The 18,696-nt window shown below is 43.0% G+C and overlaps 1 protein-coding gene across 1 annotated transcript in view; it reads right to left on the bottom strand.

Moving 5' to 3' along the window:
- Positions 1-9,207: 9,207 nt before the first annotated feature.
- The window catches only part of LOC113163970 (cadherin-12-like), a 52,503-nt gene continuing 43,014 nt past the window's right edge, over positions 9,208-18,696 (bottom strand). Inside the window, exons 8-11 of the mRNA XM_026363042.1 lie at positions 16,964-17,085; positions 13,231-13,351; positions 11,579-11,830; positions 9,208-9,719 (exon numbers count right to left, since the gene is read on the bottom strand). Of these exons, the coding sequence (XP_026218827.1) occupies positions 9,208-9,719; positions 11,579-11,830; positions 13,231-13,351; positions 16,964-17,085 (1,007 nt within the window). The remainder of the gene's footprint in view (positions 9,720-11,578; positions 11,831-13,230; positions 13,352-16,963; positions 17,086-18,696) is intronic.

Genomic DNA, 18,696 nt, shown 5'->3' with positions numbered 1-18,696 from the left:
AAGTAGACTGAAGACAAGGATTAATCCAAATGGCAAGAGAGCAAAACGTGACAGAAAACAACAACAGAGGCACAAGAGAGATTAAGACAGCCGGGTTGAAGTAGCCGACCTCAAAGATATCCCCTTCACAGGATTAACACGCCTGTGTGTTTGAATGTTGTTCAACAAGAATCCTAAAGCACATATCTGAAAGACTGCATGACGTCCATCTCCGACTGTGAAGGTCAAACAGATATGACAGCCCGACTGTATTGAGATGCAGTCATGCAGTTTAAAATCAGAGCCCAGGCTCACGCCTGGAGAAACATACGGATGTGAATCCGAGGAGATGTGTGAGTTACCTTTCAGACGCACGCGCTGATATTATCCCACATGCATAACTCCTTGAAACACGGCTGAAGATTTGAGGGGGTGAAATCTGCATTATGTGATAACCTGAAGAACTATTTGTGCCTCAGATGTGTTTAAACATAGACAATAAACAAAGAAAAAGCGATGCATTAAAAGTTTTACCATAAAAATGGGACATATGATTCAAAGATCACATTCAAATTTGTCCCTTTATTTCTCATTTAATGTAGTGAATCAAATGATAATATTTACTGGAAATGGTGGAAAAAAATTCAATCTATTCGCGCACACTATTCATCAAATGATGAAGACATAATTACTGTTATCAAATTGTCTGAATAACATGGACATCATATGTCACTTCTCCACCGACAAGTAAAGCAGCAACTGCATAAAAGCAAACCTGTCACGTCTTTGTATGGATACCGAGAAAGGCAGCCATTAGCGACATAATGTAACAGGGAGAATTGGCGTCAGTTTCTTTTCATTGCTGTATTTTTATTTATTTTTTTAAATATCGCTTGTAAAAAGAAATATAGATGTGGTGTGTACTGATGATGCAAAGAAATACTGCATACGCTGTAAACCGCCTTGAATATTGTAACCACGGCTAAACTAAGTTAAAGTGGTCATATCATGCTTGGTTAATAGTTTATTTTTTGGCTGCACAGACACAATATTGTGTGATTTTCAAGTTTAAAAATGCAAATTAATGAATCTCTTTTTTATGCAACAGCTCCTCTGGCTCGCTCCTAAGCCTAACCCTAACCCGCCCACTCTGTTCTGATTGGCCAGCCTGTGCAAGTTTTCCAGTGGGCTGAACTGAGCTCAGCACAGTGGTTGATGGCACGACCCCCATCTTTTGCTGGCTTTGGATAAAGAAAGATACAAAGTCTGCATGAAAACATGGGATAAACAAACTGTGTTTTTGTCAAAACTCCTGCACAAAATGAACACGCAGTCAGCGGACGGTGGAACGGTTAATGTGCAATGCAGAACAAATTCATAAAAACACAAGCTGTCCAGTGAATTTATTACTTATAATATGAAATGACAGTGACTTTGTGTGTCAATGATCTCAAACACAGTTCTCCTTCACAAAAATCACTTATATAGATGAATATAGTTTGTCCTGTGATTGGTTGGAGTGTGGCTGTAGATCTACTGTGTCATTTTTATAACTTTACCTTTGTAAATTATTGTGTGTGCTGCAATCTAGAGTAACACGCGGGCCAACTGTCTTCATTATGATGAAATTCACGAGCCATGTAATAAAATAACCAATGCAACAAATATCTCAGGTGAATATTTTAACGTAGCAGACTAAAACTTGGGCATTTCACTACCAGCCAGCATGGAAACACACGTTCATACTCATGTATTGCAGAAGTATTAATAGTATTTACATCATGTTTCACTATATTCAACCTCACTTAACTATTTAATGACTGAAACTTCATTCATGGGTGCTTTACACTGATTTAAAGTACATTACACGACTTTATCTTTTATTAAACTGGCTCCAAAAGTACCCAAACCAGTAGAAGAGACCTGCAACACAGGTTCCCAGCTGGACTGGGGACATTGCAGTTAGAACGAGCAATAACTATTGGGCTACCAGTTCTCCACATGTACTGTTTATTTGAGAGTTGTTCTCTTTTTTGCAAAAGAGACAAAATTTCCTGATTTATTAAAACTTAACTAAGCAACTACCCCTTGTAGAGGAAAACTGAGAAAAGAAACAACACACAAACATGAAGAATCTAAGGAAGATAACAGTAAAACCATATGGTTGCAAAGGTCCCACTGAGTCCACAATCACCTATAGAGGCCTGCAATGAAATAAGCAGGTTAGGTGAAGCAGAAAATCCCACAGATTTGAGGCTGCTATCGAGGAAGCTCTGGAACCCTTGGCGCTTAGTCCTGGATCTAGACACAGACAGGACGCCTTGGTTAAAACATCTCTGGTCTCTGACAGCAGAGCCTTGCAGCGCTTTGCAGACAAAGAGCTCGATTCTGAAATTGGATTCCACAGTTTACGTGGAGCCAGTGGGAGGCAAGAAGTCGCTCTTTTTTTGACCCCGTTAAATCTCTTGTTGCAGCATTTTGAAGCAGTTGTAGACGGAATAGAGAGTAGCATAGCTTAAAAGTGCTAAATGATTTAATTGTTTAATTATTCTACCATCTTATTGGACTATAATGCTTACTTGTGTGTGTACCTGGCTACTAAATGCATCACTTCATTTTTTATCCTCTCACCACACGATTCATGTGGAAAATCTCCAAACTAGTAACTAAAGCTCTTAAATAAATAGAGCAAGCAGTTACAATGGCACTTTATGGAAGTATAGTACTTGAGTAAATGTATTAGTTACTTTAACAGGATGTAGAGCAGTCGTCCTCCAATCATGGGCTCGGCGGTTCCAGTCCCGGCCCCTCCTGTCACGTGCGTGTTTTATGTGTGTGAATGGGTGAATGAAAAGAAGAAAGAGCTTTGAGTGCCAATGGTGTGATGTAAGTGCAGATCATTTACCACCGCTGACCAAAATGAAAAGCAAACTAAAATTCTGATGACTTCTCGGCATCGTCTAATATTTATTAGCTTCTCCTGCTGTCCCCCAAACAGACCCCTGAGGGCTAATGTCACCTGTAGATATCCCGGCTTGTTTTATATTAACAGGCTGGGCTGTAAAAAACAGCTCCAGAGCTCCAGACTGAATGTCTGTGTTTCACCCCCGGAGTTGAATAGAGATGGCAAAGGTGCCATTTAACAGAGCACAGGGATAATCACAGGCCTCATTAGGCTGTATTATATGGTTGAGACATAATTTTTGGTTGTTGTTCAATAGAATGTAGTGCTTTTGAATTTAGTTCAATGGCCCCATAGGATGTAACATGATATAGGCAGCATGTTATTATAGGCAACGTTTCTTCAAGTGTGAACACTTCACCAAAGGTAATCACTACAGTATAACGTTTATGATTATTGGTAAATGCACTTTAAATATTTCGCCATGACATTAGTGGTTTCAGTTTAATTAGGTTGAGGACGACAGGAAGTGAACAATTGCAGCTGCACGTCATAGTGTGACATTTTGTCCAATCCTAATCTTCCCAAACAGTTTCATTAAAATAACAGATTTTAGAGGATTGAACCAGCCTTGGTGGAGGTGTACACACGCTCTCCGGGAGCTTCCTAGTGTTAATCAGTAATCTTCTCGATTTCACAGATCTGTGGTCAAATCTTTTCAAGGAATCAGGTCTTTCACGCTAAATCATTTACTGTACCTGCAGTGCAGAGAAGGAAGCTTCAGGCGGGGAAGCTCTGCTAAACTCAGTCCCCTTGAAGCTCTCTCTCTCTCTGTCAGACCCCGATCCAAATTGGGTTCCACAGTAACGAGGTGAATTAACAAAACACAGACACTGACAATAAAACAAACCCGTTCTCAAAGCAGTTACAGCAGTGGTTTGCCCTCAGAACATTTTCTAAGCGTGATTAATCGCTGTCTACTGGATATCAACATGCACCTTTTGATATTCGTAGAAACCTGCATTTTGGGACTGTTCCTGAGATCTGCATTTTAAATCACCTTCCTGCAGTTGTGGTGTAGTAACAAAGTTAAAATGAAGCATGCTAAATGGTGCATCTTTTGGTTTTTTTTTGTTACATAGCACCTCATCACACCTTCGTAGTAGTTGGATTAGTAACACCACGCGTGTTTGTACCTCGCCAGGCAGCTCAACCTGTCTTCCATTAGCTTTAAAAATAGCACAGCCATTCCCTTGGGACAGATACTGCATGGGAAATGATCTGTGTCTGTTGGTGTTAGAAATGCACACAAGTGGCCAATTGGATGAGTAAGAGAAATGAGTTCAAGCCATGTGTACTTGAACAGTGCACAGAACATATGGTCCTTAACTCAATCAGTGGCAAACAGAGAGGCTGATTCTCCTTGGTTAATGAACTGGCAAAGGCGGTGGTGAGTAAGTGATGACTATTTGGGGATATGTGGTGTTACAATTACATTTCCTGAGTCAGAACACGAAAGAAAGTATCAATACTCTGTGGTGCGAAAGGCCCACCGTTTTATTTCTCTGGCATTGTTTATAACCACGAATTCATAAATTGAGTAATTTTCTACTGTAGCGAGCGATTGAGGAAGAACAAATGTGCGTTTTATCCTTTTTTAGAAACACCACAGGACCCACTTCATTTCAGGAAAATTACAATGAATAACCAACAAATTGGCATAAACGTCCCCTCGCCACTGCTCATTTGTGAGAACGAATGGATCCATAATCACATTTAGTGGCGCCGTGTCAAACTCTTTTCCCGTACTTCTGTTCCTTGAAGATGGCTCACGGGATATGGCGCCACGTTCGAGTTAAACATGCAAAACGTTGTAGGTGTAGTAGATTTGGTGAAAAAGTTGAGGTTAGGGGACGACGTTGTGTAAGAATTCAAATTTTAAATTTTGCTTGTATGCTTGTGTGTGTGTGTGTGTGTGAGAGAGAGAGAGGTGCCACTGCTGCTTGCTTATTGCCTGGAGCTGTAATATGCGAGACCTTCTGAACTTCAGAGAGTCAGGGAGGATCGGGGTGGAGATCAGAAAACAGATAAAGAACATCATTTTTTATGTAGCCTTCCATGTTACAAACTTCTGTATCTGCATTCCACTCTGTTTTCCTATAAAAGATGCGACTGCTGTTTGATTTAATTGTTTCCCCCACTTCCTCCTCCTCCCCATGTTTTGAACTGCATTTTGTTTTGAAAGGGGCAATTCAAATGAGCGTCCCCTGCCTTCTGCGGTGTGCCGCATGACTCGTCTCTGACTGACTGCATTTTATTTTTTGCCTTTTTGAAGTGTTTTTATAACAGGCCGCGCATTCTGTAATGTGTCCTTCAGGCGACGCAGGCAAGTGTTATGATTTGTGCAAACGTGCCATAAGCTCTAGAAATGTATTCTATAAACGAAAATATCCACAGCGCCGTTCCTGAGCAGTGCTGGCGCTCCTGGTGAAAGGAGGGGAACGAAGGCAGCACAGTGATTATGTTTGACTTGTCAGGGATCAGAGCACCACCGAGAACAACAAGTTGCAAAATAAAGGCCCGACATAAAAGAAGAATTAAGAAATTTTCACACATACTTTTTCATAAGTGTTGATTTTCTTTTCTTTTCTGTTTTTTATTTTTTTTATTTTCACTCGGCAGCTTAATTTTGATGTAATACCTTCAAAGGAAAAATACAAATTCCTTTTTTTATCCACCGGCTGACTTTTTCACCCCGTCCTTTGCAAACCTGTCTCCTGTGTAACACCACAGATAGGATTGTGTCTGGTGCTGTAGCGGAGACTTCTTAAGTGATTTCCACATGAATGAGCTGCACATGCTCGATACTTTAGTGAGTGTTTTTTTGGTGATGGGCGTCATTTCTGAAGCAAGTACATGACTTTCACCCATGTTAACTCAAATGCAGAACAATTAAACACTATGTTCGACTGCATTGCTGAAAAGGTCAGCTTCCTGCACTTCATTTAAACATGACACCTACAGTAGCTGAAGCCTGGATATAAATTCTTTAAACTGACACTTTCTAGGTGTACCTAATAAAAAGACATACTTGCATGAATTGCCTATGCCAGATCAGTAATTACAGCTTAACACATAAATCGTGTTCTCCGTGAGTGATAATGACTGTTTACTTACATGTCTCACAGGTTAGTCACTGTAGCTACCTCGTCATTAACGGGGGTTAACAAAGGTTAGTGGCCACAAACGCATGCAGCCTCGCGCTCTAAGATCAGCACATTCCTGTAAAGCGAACCTGTCAGCCTGTCAGGGAGCACTTGGCAGTCGCGTTGACAGCTTTTTTTTCCATATGCATAAACACTCTCAGAAAATACCCTAAGATGCAGTATAATGCAAAGTGACTGGTATTAATTAAGGCGCCCGTACTGTATGTATCAGCACTTTAATCCCTAACTGCAGGGCAATAGAGGGGTTCATTAGAAGCTGAAGCATATTTCCACAGAAACTGAACAGTGATAACAGCGCGGCCTTGGCGATGTCGAGTATTCATTTACTTCACTCTAAAAAAAAATGGTTCTGGGCCTGTAACAATGGGGACGTTTAGTCAAAAGACAACTGTGACAACTCAACTTTGTTGAATCATGACAGCTACGCTTGCACAGTCTTGTATGAGTCAGAAATTAAATGCTGTAAACATCTTCGTTCACAACCAAACAATGCTCCCATAATTGGAAACCCCAGCAAATTGGGATGTTTACCTACACTAGATTGCAAAAGTCAAACGTTCGCCACACGCTTCCTGCGGCAAACAAGCGTTGTGTTGTGTTGTGTTGGGATGAAATTTGTGATAAACGAGTTACCGCTAAGAGGACATTTTTGAGTTTATGGAGTCGGTTTACTCGCAGTGGAGCACTGGCAGTAAAAATGCAGGAGGGGAGGCTGAACAATGAGGCTGGACAGGGCTGTTCACTGGGGCACAGAGGGCTGAACCCGATCCAACATAAACAGTATCAATGCCATCGCTTCTTTTCTCTTCGGCTGTTTAGCCCTGAGCTTTTGCATAAATTGTGCCAGTTCTCCCATACTTATGCGCAGGACAGCAGCCCCTCACTCACACACACACACTCACACACACACACACACACACACACACACACACACCCTGCTCCTTGTTAGCGCTGATGTCTCTGTTTGGTCTGTCTACACAGCCACTTGACAGGGTGAGTCAGGCATATTGTGGAACTGTTGTGTTTTCTGAAAGGCCACAGAGCAGCAGGGGGAATTTAGTGTTCAGGCTGATGCATCAACTGAAAGATCACGTTTGCCCAACAACTTTCAGGCTACTTGTTGCACAGCATCTACTCCTCTGTGGTGTCGCTACGTCCACCAGGAATTTACTTAATGTACATAATAAAAAGCTGAACTGCAATAAATGAATGAATGAACCTGGCGGTGAGGCAGAAGCAGTGAGTAATATTTCTAAGTAGCACACAAACACAAACCGATCACCAGCTGCAGGTGATCGGTCATAAACAATAGTAATGGAGAAATAAAAATGTTGACCCGGAGAGCACGCCACATGTAAAGACAAGCAACTACCGGAGCGGTTCATGAGATTTATGTCGGCTGGTTGTGAGCAATTTCACAATGAAAACAGAAAAGACAGAGGTCATTGAAAGTGAACTCATCTTCAATCGGGAACAGATAAATCACCTTTTTTCACATGCATTTCTGATCTCTACTCTAATTAGCCACCTCGCTACCTCACTTTTGAAAATGTGACACGCTTGATGTCATGTTACTGACCACCATAACTCAGCAGGACGGCAAAGGGGGTAGAAGTTAACTCATATCGCTGTTGTTACAATTGCCTCTGCCTGCAAGGGTCATAGACTCCAACACACATCACCGCACATTTACTGAAGCTCAGCCTTCAGGGTATACCTGTTGGATGTGATGGAGAGAGACAGAAAGGGGAATCGCTTCACACGATCTATTGGTCGAGGCTCTGACTGACTGCTTTGGCTTTCATTCAGACCTTCCATTATGTCATCATCAGACCATAGCAAAGAAAGGTCTGAGCCGCTCTATTCAATGATCGGGGAAACAAGGGCACTGTGAAACTGTACTGGAGCCTCTGTGAAACTTCCTGTCATCAGCTTCCAGGTATTTGGGTGAATCTATGATTGGGAGCGTTTACTTGTTTACGGTACTGTGATGTAATCGAAAGCCATTTTCTCATATGAACTCTGGACAACGTCTGGAGAAGACATTGTCTGGTCTTTTAAGATGCTGTATGTTCTCAATCACTGGAAATACCCCATATGATTTAAGTGAGGGGAGGAGGCATGACATGGTGACTACTGAAAACAGCTTATCTCTCTAAATATGCAAATGTGCAAGATAGATGTTAAATTGTATTTTTTTATATTTTAGGCTGTTTCGAACTGATTTCTATTTTATATCAGGTGTAATTTGAGCAAAATTACTAAAACTACTCAGGGATTTTGTCCAAGTGTGGTTTATTTAAGAAAACGGTGTTTTATTACATGACTCAACTGCAGTTTAGCCCTAATTTATCTTTTTTACAACTCTAGTACAAGTCTATTCACAGGACCCACCTAACAGAAACATACATTTTCACGTGGGTCTTGATTAATTACAAAAGTTCTCGTGTGTCTCCAAAAATAAAAAATACAGATTGATGACTGAGAGATAAATAGATAAATACACAAAAATCCAATCCAACTCAATCAGCCCATAAATAAATAGAACAATAAATAACATTCAAAACATCTTTGGCCAAACTCGGGCCACTTCATTGTCCCAGCAGAGTTGACAGTGGTCTTGGTAGATGCCTCAGCCTCAGTCGGTGCACTGCACAGTACTGTACGCTGACTGAATCAGCTTAACCTACAGGGCTCTAAAGAACAACACTGGATATGTGGCATGAAATAGCAAGTGACAGAACAATTATATCGAGGCACTTTTTAAGGATGTTGAAGGAAACGACAACATTTCCGCGTGTGTGCGCATTCCCCGAGAGGAAACAAAATGTTCGACAAGAAACGACATTCAATTGAACTGTAATTGAATGGCTGCTTTGCTCATCTAGTCATGTTTCCACATGTTCCCTCGAATGTTACAATTTTGGGATTGAGCATGGTAAAGTACCACCTACAAAAAAAAAACTAAACAAAAACTGTGAGCTGGAAAAAAACGATGAAAACGGAAACCATGGAAGGAAAAAAACGATGCTGAAACTTTGCGTGTCGCCAACCAAAACAACACTGTTACATATTTGCTTTGTGAGTCCGTGAATAACATCAATGTGTGTTCTCCGTGATTGTTGAGTCCGACTGAGTTTCTGACTGTTCCCCAAATATCCCTGCCAGCGTCTTAAAGCGGGGCCCCCACTCATTGAGGTAATCATAGTCCTCCTCGAGTTCTACAGCGAGGGACTCGATGGAGCTGAGCGACTCCGCCACGGAGCCGTCGCCCTCGTAGGCGTACGTGGCCAAGGAGTCGTAGGGAGGGGCCGAGTTGTCCGTGTCGTGCTCTTTCAGGCGCTGGCTGATGAAATCTCGGATGTCGGCGCTCTCCTGAGAGACAGGCAGCCTGGGCCCTCTCTTCATCTCGGGTTTGACATCCCTGCGGTACAGGTTCTCCTTGACAACCTTGGGATTGCGAAGTGTCCCCATGTCGAAGGCGTGCGTGTCCTCCTCCCCGCCTCCCTCGTCGTCGTAGTGGATCACGTTATCTCGGATGTCCTCTTTGGACGACATGAGGGTCTCCTTCTTCTTCTGCCGCCTCAAGCCCACGTAGAGGACCACGATCACTAGGGGGAACAAGTGGAGAGAATCACGTTAAACCACTGTCAGCCTCGGCCTACATCTGCATGTTGGCACTAGCAGTGGCCACTGTCTGAAGACTCTTAATGCTGTTTAGACGTCTACAATAAGTAATAGTTACATCTAACCATATAGTCTCAAATCTGTCAACCACAATTGGACATATTGGAATCTGCAAATCAGCTCCTACTGGGAACTAATTTGCATTTGCAGCCCAAAGTAAATAACATGCACTAGCAGAACATCTCCCTCACATAGCCCAAGAACTCTGAACAGTGCTAGTGAGTAAGATTGTACTTTTACTGTTAAGGCATGCAGCTCTTCGGAGTTTGCTGGAGTCTGCATATTTCCAGCGCCGTAGTACCACATTGTGTTTTCCAACAAATAATGTTACAATAAATTTTCCTTTTCTCCATTTCTCTTGTCAGTGCAATCTGTCTCCCTCTGTCTATCGCCCTCCGCGCCACTATTGCTGTCTGCTCAGTGGAAAATGCAATAAAATATGCGTCGCTTTCTGACTGCGATTGCAAATGTACAAAGAAGAGAGATGGTCAGGATAAAACTGAAGTCATTCAAATAAAAAGAGACCAATAAATATATCCCGTTTGAAAAAAGCAGTCTTAAGTAGGTCTCTTCCTTTCATCCTCTCTGTATCTCACTTTCTTCCTGCCTTCCTTCTCTCCCAAGTGATTTAATCTACCTGTGTATAGTGTTCCAGCTCCCCCCAGTGGCACCTATGTGGACTTCAACAACACATGATCATTATGGGACACACTGGCTGAGCACAGCCTGTTATCGGGTGCAGCCAGTCAACATCAGTTTGGAAGAAAGAGTAATGCAAAAGGATGAATGTCTCTGCGCTGGTCTGCTTAATTTCCCTCATCATTTGTCTGCACTGGACAACTGGGTCATCCTGACAAAGCCTGCCTGAGATGTAGCTCTATGGAAATCTCTCTCTCTCTCTCTCGGTGTGAGTTTGGATTTTCTCTGCCACTTTCCTTCTCAGGGACAGCATGACAGCTTGGCGTCAGCCTCAGCCTTGGGGGCGAGTTGACTTGGAGCTTTGAAGACATTCTTCTCAGATGAAGTAACACATCGACACAGCTCCACAGCGCACGGCTACAACCGACCGTGTGCTTTTATGTCCCCTCACATATAAAAACAGCAAATACTCAAGGTGATTTTTCTTTTTTACACGAATGCAGTCATCAAAAAGGAATCAGCGATGAAGCATAGTTGGATTTCTGTGAATGACTGTGAAGCCGTATATTAGAGAGGTTTCGAGAAAAGCAAATACAGCTCAATGCAAAGGTCATAGCTGTAAGATGGGAACGTCTTTAACAACCGACCATCCCACGTTCATTATTCAGAAAATGATGCCATAAACCTACATTTACTTCCTCCCTGCAATGCAGATGGGTTTGAACTTTAATAGGAGGGAATTAAGGAGGAGTTTTACAACAATGACCTTGTGGAAAAATATAAAAGCTGTAGCCTAAGAAGCAGCCACAGGGCAGCAGGATAGGATTGAGTTTATACTGTAGAGCCAAGTGCCCCTCTGATCTCAAACATCTCATTGAATGACCAAATTAATATGAGTCCTATAAGTAAACAGCAGAGATGCCAGTCGAATGCTGACGGTCAGCTGAGTATATTTGGAGATCTGGCTATTTAAATATACATTTGTATTTCAGGTGTTAAGTCCAGTGGGCTCAGAAAGTTTTTATTGAGCTGATCGATGTTTAAAACCTGCACCAGGTAAGATTTAATCTGTGTCCTTTAAGATTATGAATTAAGCTGTGCTGAAATGGAGAATGTTTACAAGCCAAAAGACAGCAGGCCTCACCTAAAAGGATGATGATACACAGAAGGATGGCGATCAGGGCTCCTGTGCTTAGACCCACAGGGAGAAAGATGGCCTCCGCACCACAAGTTAACAGGGAGCCATCCGACTCGCAGCCACAGACACGGATGGTCAGGGTGCCCGTGCTGCTCTTTGGAGGGTAGCCATTGTCCTCAATCACAACAGGAAGAAGGTAGATCTCCTGTAAGCGTCGTCGAAAGCCACTCCGCTTTGTCACAATTCCGGCTGTGTTGTCTACAAGAGGGGAAACAAAAGGAGGAATTCAGACTATGAGGCCATGAGAGACACAAAACAGTAGTTGTATGAAAAGGCCTGAGGTCGTGCAGCAGGTGCATATCCTTTGATCTTTACAGGTCAGAAAGCGTTTCTTACCGAAGCAAAAGAAAATGTTCGACTCAGAAAAACCTCACGTCCCTTTCCAGTCCTCTGAGCTACATTAGAAGTCTGGAGGTCTGTGCATGAGAATGAGAATGAGGCACTTTTTTTAAACGTCTGCTAACTCTTTATATTTGATATTAAATCTTCTCCAAATGTGCCTCAACCGCCACAAAGAGTTGTCTTATCAAAACTCCGGCCATTTTACACCACTTCCTTTACAAAAGTCTCTCCCGAGACACTGCAAAATCATTTTCCATCCACCTGCACTGTGAGAAGCACTGGGATCTGCTGCTGTTTTGTTAAGTCTTCGTGCAGGCGGCGTCACTCCGGAGAAACGGCAGATTAGCAATGATAGATCGGACATAAAAAAGATAAATAAATAAAAACACGCACAGGGAACAAGCTGGGAAGACAGCTGTAAGTGTGAGGATGGCAAGTGGAATAGAGGTCGACAACGTGTACGAGGGAGCGGGAACGTGTCAGGCTGTGGACATGCCCGGTTGTGTGTGTGTGCTGCAGTTAGACTGTCTGACCCCTGTCAAGCCGGGTTTGTTCCACTGACGAAGCCCTGGCACTTTTTCTTGACGGGAGGGCAGGCGTTTTAGCACACCTTGCATGTTGTGCTCAGCCGCGATTTTTTGTTTTTGTGCTCCCTCTCCCTCTCCCTTGCTGAACCTGTCCGCTTCGCCCCGTGGTGTTTGTATTTCCTGTCCCTGCCTATCAGATCTCACTCTGTGTCTGGAGAGCGCGCTTGCAGGGCCCCCCGGCAGTCAGGAAGCTGCGAGACAGTGTGTCCAAAAGGTAAAAAGTGGATCAGAGGTTCGGACTGGGGGCTTGTCAAGGATGGTGAATGCATTAGTTTCCCTGGCCTCATCCTGCCATGTCCCACTTTTCATTAGCAATCTTTCTGGTTAGACTTCAAAGGGCCTGTGCTAGTGCACACTTCAGACTGTCATGTACGCCCTTATCATAAGACAACGTCTGACTGTATGTCCATCAGGTATTTTAAGCACATGAAGCACGCCACTCCAGGAAAGATAGAGCCACAAACTTTTCAAGGAGTGAATAATTAGTTTAAAACAGGCAGAGGCTGTGTGAGTGTTTGTCAGTGGTGTGTTTCTGGTAGTTTAGAGGTTAAAGCTGCATCAGCTATGACAACATGATTAATTTGCTTCAAGCTAAAGAGCTGCATCACACTGTACTGTGATTCACCGTTGCACCAAACGCAGCTGTTGTCAGAGCAGAAGGACACTTACTACCGAAGTCCCGGATGGTAAAATTCTTGTTGTGTTTCAGGTCTTCCCTTGTGGCTTTGAAGGAGAACTGTTGTCCGGCGGACGGCAGATCCTGGTCTTTAGCACTGAACGTTTGAATCACCTGGGGGAAAAAGAACAGTAAGGCAAAAATCATGAACATGTTTTTTATTTTAGTCAGTACATTCAGCAGTTACTGTACATTATGACTGATTCGTCTGCGGCGTGATACAGTAGAAAGCTCTTGTTTTGAGTCGTGTTTCAATGTGAAACACTTCTCTTTAATGGAAAATAAAGGTTCTACAGGTCAATTTGTCCTGACGGGAAAACGACTCCCGAGCTGACTGCGCTTCAGACCTGTCAGTGCTGCAACAAGGCGCTGAGTTGTTCTCTTTTTTGGTTTTGGATGCAGTCACTGAGCACTAGATTGATAACATGCTCAAATGTATAGATCACCTCAACACACAGTGTGATGGATTAAGTTCATTCAGAGCTGCTGGGTGAACGTTCGGGGGTCATGCACAGAAAACCAGCTGTTTTCCGTTGTGCAATAGAAGAAGAAAAAAAAGATACTGAGCTTCAATTCGGCAAACTTAACTCAACTTCAAGACGCTCATTTCTATTTATTTATGTGTACCGGAGAGTACTAAAGCAACACCTAGTCAAGCAAACACTAGCTTCTCTGTGCCTCCACCCTGCAAGTCGCAGACTGCTGACTCAGCCACCTCCACACCAGACTGCTGGCGGCTTCTTACTTTCCTCTTTTCCCCCAAATGTCTCCGGGCTTTGTGTGAACCCAGCTATCCTGCCAGCCCAGCTGTGCTGCCAGCCTGCTCTTACCGGCTTGATCTGCTGGAGACCTGATGCTTCAGCCTTGGATCCCCCACATGCAGGAGCAAGTAATCAGCCCTCCTGCCCTCTTACATCACTCCAACCGTGTTGCTCCCCCCCCCCCTCCACCCCTCTCTCAGCATTCGAATGAAACTCCCTCCAGGCGAGTAAACCTGACACCAGGTGTGATGAGTGCTCCGTGGCGCTCCCCACAGCAGATGTACACTTCACACTATTGATTTCCTGCGACCAAATTAGCTTTGTGATGAATAAATCTGAAGCTGCAATGATCAACTACTTTCACTTGTATTTAATCCATCATCATTTTTCTTTCTTTAAATCAGTTCACAGAACTAAAATCGCAGCTAACGTCCATCAAACTCAAAGTGATGTTTTATGATGTGTGTTTTGCAGAGACACTCCCTCTCTTCCCTCACACTCTGTCTTACTAAAGTAATAACAGAAGGCAAAAGTACATGTGTAGCATCTACATATGTACCTCTCTAGTTCTTGGGGCAAGGATCATTATGGAATCAAATGTAAACAATGAATATTTGGATATGACCCATGACGAATGCTTGTTTTATTTTTTAATTATCGCGCTCAAACCAAGCCTTTTTCTTGCAATTAAAAGTGCTTCCCACATCCTCTCCACTACAAGTGGAGCCGCTGCTGCCCTAACTGCTCATTAACGGCTGCTGTTTTAAGGTATATGTCAAATGGCCTGCACTCTGAGTTGCACTCTAAGAGTGTCAGCTAAATACTGTAAAATGTGGGTGTAATTATTTAGGCATGATAAACTGATTCTTTAGATTGGTAATTCAGTGTGGCACTTACAAAAAAAAGCAGGTAATACATAAGAGAACCTAGAATACACAGTATCACTTGTGGCCTTATACATATGAATATCTGAGAAACATACAACAAGCGTTTACAGCAGCAGTAAATCGCTGCTCGTTGTGTGTTTCTAGTGTTGCTGCTTTTTCTCATTTCACGCTTGACCAGCTGACCGATCAAGCCTCTAAGTATAGTAAATAATAAATCCAACTAGAAAGTATGACGAGGTGCTGCTTCACCGCTCTTCCCACACGTTTACATGAGAAGGCCTCTTGCTCGGCCACATCCCTGGAAACAGATTATTCTCGGCGCGAGCTTGTGCCACAGCGTGAGGCCCACTCCAAAACAAGCAGTTTGCATGGTTTTTCGCAGCAGCGTGAGCGCTAAATAATCATCAAGGGAGACGTGTGATGGATTTTACACGAGGCGATCTGCAATTCTTTATCATCCGCCAGCTGTGCCCAACACCTGGTGGAATCATGCTTTTTGGAAGCACTGGAGGAAAAAGTGTACATTCTGCACTGGAGGGCATGAGACGAGAGAGAGAGAGAGAGAGGAGGAGGAGGAGGAGGAGGAGGAGCAGATGGGAAGAGAGATAAAAAGCTGGGGGATTGGAGTGAGGGGCTGAGAGATAGCATGGAAGGGAATTAGGGGAGAGAAAAGTGGCGGCGTCTTTTAAATACAGGGCACATGCTGCATGACGAATAGAAGGTTAGCTGAATTTCAGGCGATAGATGTCGAGTCCTGTACTGATTTTCTGACGGTTTTGACTTTGACTTGTCTTCTACTGACTCGTTTTCTACTTTTTATTATGTGTTAAAATATGTATTTCTCTGTCTCAGCTCCAAAATGGTTCTATCTCAAATAGAACAAACTGAATTGGATTAAGTGTTATGGACCTCAGTCCCTAATGGATTCAATTTTTTTTTTTTTTTTTGATGTATTGAATAGCTGAATGTTAAAGTGTGCAGGGCAGAAGTCATGTAGGTGGATATAAAAAATCTGTTGAAGCCCCTGAAAACTTAACATGAAGAACGCGGCACAAATAAAGAGCCGAGGCTGAGGCGTGTTTTGAATTATGAGAGTGCGCCACAGAAAGTTCAATTAACCAGTATCTAATCTAGTATGTACAGTTATTAAAAATGCATAACAGAATCTGTTATCCAAATATTTTAAAAGTTAAACTAACTCAGGCAATGTTCATATGAAACTGTAATTTGCATTTTGAAAATTAAATCACATGGTAAACTCACACTTGTGACCACTGGTGACCACGGATTGCATTTGATTAGATTTCAGTATCAAGAACCCTCCCTTTTCTTTAAGTGGCTTGACTCAACCTTCAACGCTGAAAACATGGAAAATTCACATGCCAGGGGAGACAGGGATGTCTTCAAATGGAAGCCTCAGCCATTGTTTTGATTGCAACAGGCCTGAGGACTGAAAGCATCCTCGATTTGATGAGGAGTCTACAGCGATTTGATATACCGCCAAAGAAGCCGTTCTCCCAGAACGCTAACTGCATATAGATGCTGGTTAATGGGCTAATTTACAGGCAAGGTGGTTTACAATGCGTACAGGCAAACTCTCCACTGCATTTCAAATGTATCATTTGAAATGTACTCCAGCTTGGTGATATGCAAAGCGCTGCTTATGATTGCTTCTCCTGCTGAATCCATCTGTATGAAACAATCAGTTCGAGATTGAGATTCATACCGCCTGCTGAAGGGTTCTCTTGCCAAATCCCCTGAAATGAAAGGTTTTGTTCAAGTGACCTTGAGTAAAATGCTGGAAACCAACCCTCTGTGAGGTTTCAATGTAAATGTGTGTATTTACTACAGCAGTGTGGTGAAAAAAACACAAACACAAAATTATAATCTGCACATACAAAAAGTAAATAATGACTCTTTGCCAACATGTATCTAACTCCACACCTTTCAGATTCAATTTGAGGCCCTTTTTGTTTTCAACAACCCTTTAGGCGTATCAGCTTTATGGGAGAGAGCAAACAACACTCCAATCAACAGTTGTCAACTCGTGCTGTGTTTATGAGTATACGTGAACATACCTGTCCTGCTTTTGCATTTTCGCACACGAACGTCTCGTAAGGACTGGCCAGCTCAGGCGGGAACTCGTTGATGTCCAACACGTGGACAGTGACGGCCACTCGGCTGGTCAGAACGGGACTGTCTGGAAGAGAGAAGCACAGCACAGAATGGGTGGAACAAAGTCGAAACGGGGCCTCGGTGGTGAAGAGCATCACGTGACTGCTGCTCTGCCACTGTAGGACGCTGGGGTTAAACGCTGGGAAAACCTCTAATGCGTTTGGAGCATGCCGGTGCATAAATAGCCGCCGTTTTATGACTTTTGATTGATGATGAAAGGGAGAATTAGATAAAAACATGGGGTAAATGTTTCAGCAAATGCATCCCATGAGCTGCCTGCGAATAAAATATGCCTCACGTTATGGAATATGGCTCTATGGAGAGAGGATTTTCTTCACAAGCATTTTCCTTCTCCTCGGGTTCTCTTCTGGGTTGTAGCCATAAGATGTGCAGCCCATATTAATTATATTGTGAAAGCCCTCTTGAGAGGGGCTAACTTGAATCCGGGGTTGTTTGTTCCAATGTTTCCTCGCTGCAGGGACACAGCGGGGGGAAATGTTCTTTTTGTGTGGAAACCCAGCTAAGGTAAACTTTATGGATTTGATGTGGGAATAGGCTTTGCTCTGCAGTGAGGGCTTTACTGTGTGCTTGTGTTTCTGTTGCGAGTGTAGGTGCGAAAGGTTTGTGTGTGGGTGGGTGGTTGAGAAGAGTACGGGAGGGGTGGGGTGGGGGTGGTTCTGTAGAGTCATCTCAAGGGGATTGGAGACACAGCCACGGCTCAGTTAGTAACCTGTCTCTGACCTTGATGGAAAAAGCAATCTTCCCACTGTGGTAAAAATGACACCGAGCATGGGATTCGAGACTTTGCACTTACTGAACTACTAACATTGATTCTTGGCCGGCGAAAAAACATACTGATCTTTTTTGTCATCAACTTCTGAATTCTTTGGCCTCTAAAAAAAAAACTGAACGACCTCGGAGCTTTCAGATCAAATAAACCTGTAAGATGTGTCACAAGCTTCTGGAAACAAGAGCTTTTAAAACAAATCTAAGTGGATTCCTCCTCATCCCATCCAGTGTGTCATCAGTGATATATCTTTCAGCCCACTAGATGGAGCAATGGTATAGTGGTTTTATTCAAATCTGACTAGCGTCAGCACTTCAGTGCTATAACACATGCTCTATTTATTTTATTGAATCAAGAGTCCTGTATTGCTACAGAAAGCTTGGGTGGTCAGCCATAAACTTCCGTGCCTTAGACTACTTTACTGCCAGATATTACTTTTTTAATTAAGCTCATTTTAATAAAAAACCTCCATCTTTGCAAGCAATCAACGACACGTCTATAAAATCTGGTGTAAAACGAGGATAGACTTCAGATAGCAGAGTGCAATCTGTCGCAAAAAGTGCAACTGTGGACGGATCGAATATGAAAACTCACAACACAAAACTGTGTGGGACTAAATTCATTTGCTGTAAAAGATAGAAGGTGCGCCGTCTCTTTGCCTCGTGCCAAGGTTATTATTGCATTTAATAAATCTTCCCCTCTCTTTGACTCCTAAAAATTGCCACTGGGCTTAAATGCCAAAAAGCAAACCGTTAATCTAACCCCAGCTCTTATTTAGCACACCTTCTGCTGTGTACTGTCTCGGGAGAGCAGCAGACTCCTGCTCTCATTTTGCTGCATGACTGCAGT

Source organism: Anabas testudineus, chromosome 2 (assembly GCF_900324465.2).
Source record: "Anabas testudineus chromosome 2, fAnaTes1.2, whole genome shotgun sequence".
Classification (NCBI taxonomy): domain Eukaryota; kingdom Metazoa; phylum Chordata; class Actinopteri; order Anabantiformes; family Anabantidae; genus Anabas; species Anabas testudineus.
The sequence above is the reverse complement of the archived record's forward strand: the minus strand, read 5'-3'. Positions and strand labels throughout refer to the sequence as shown.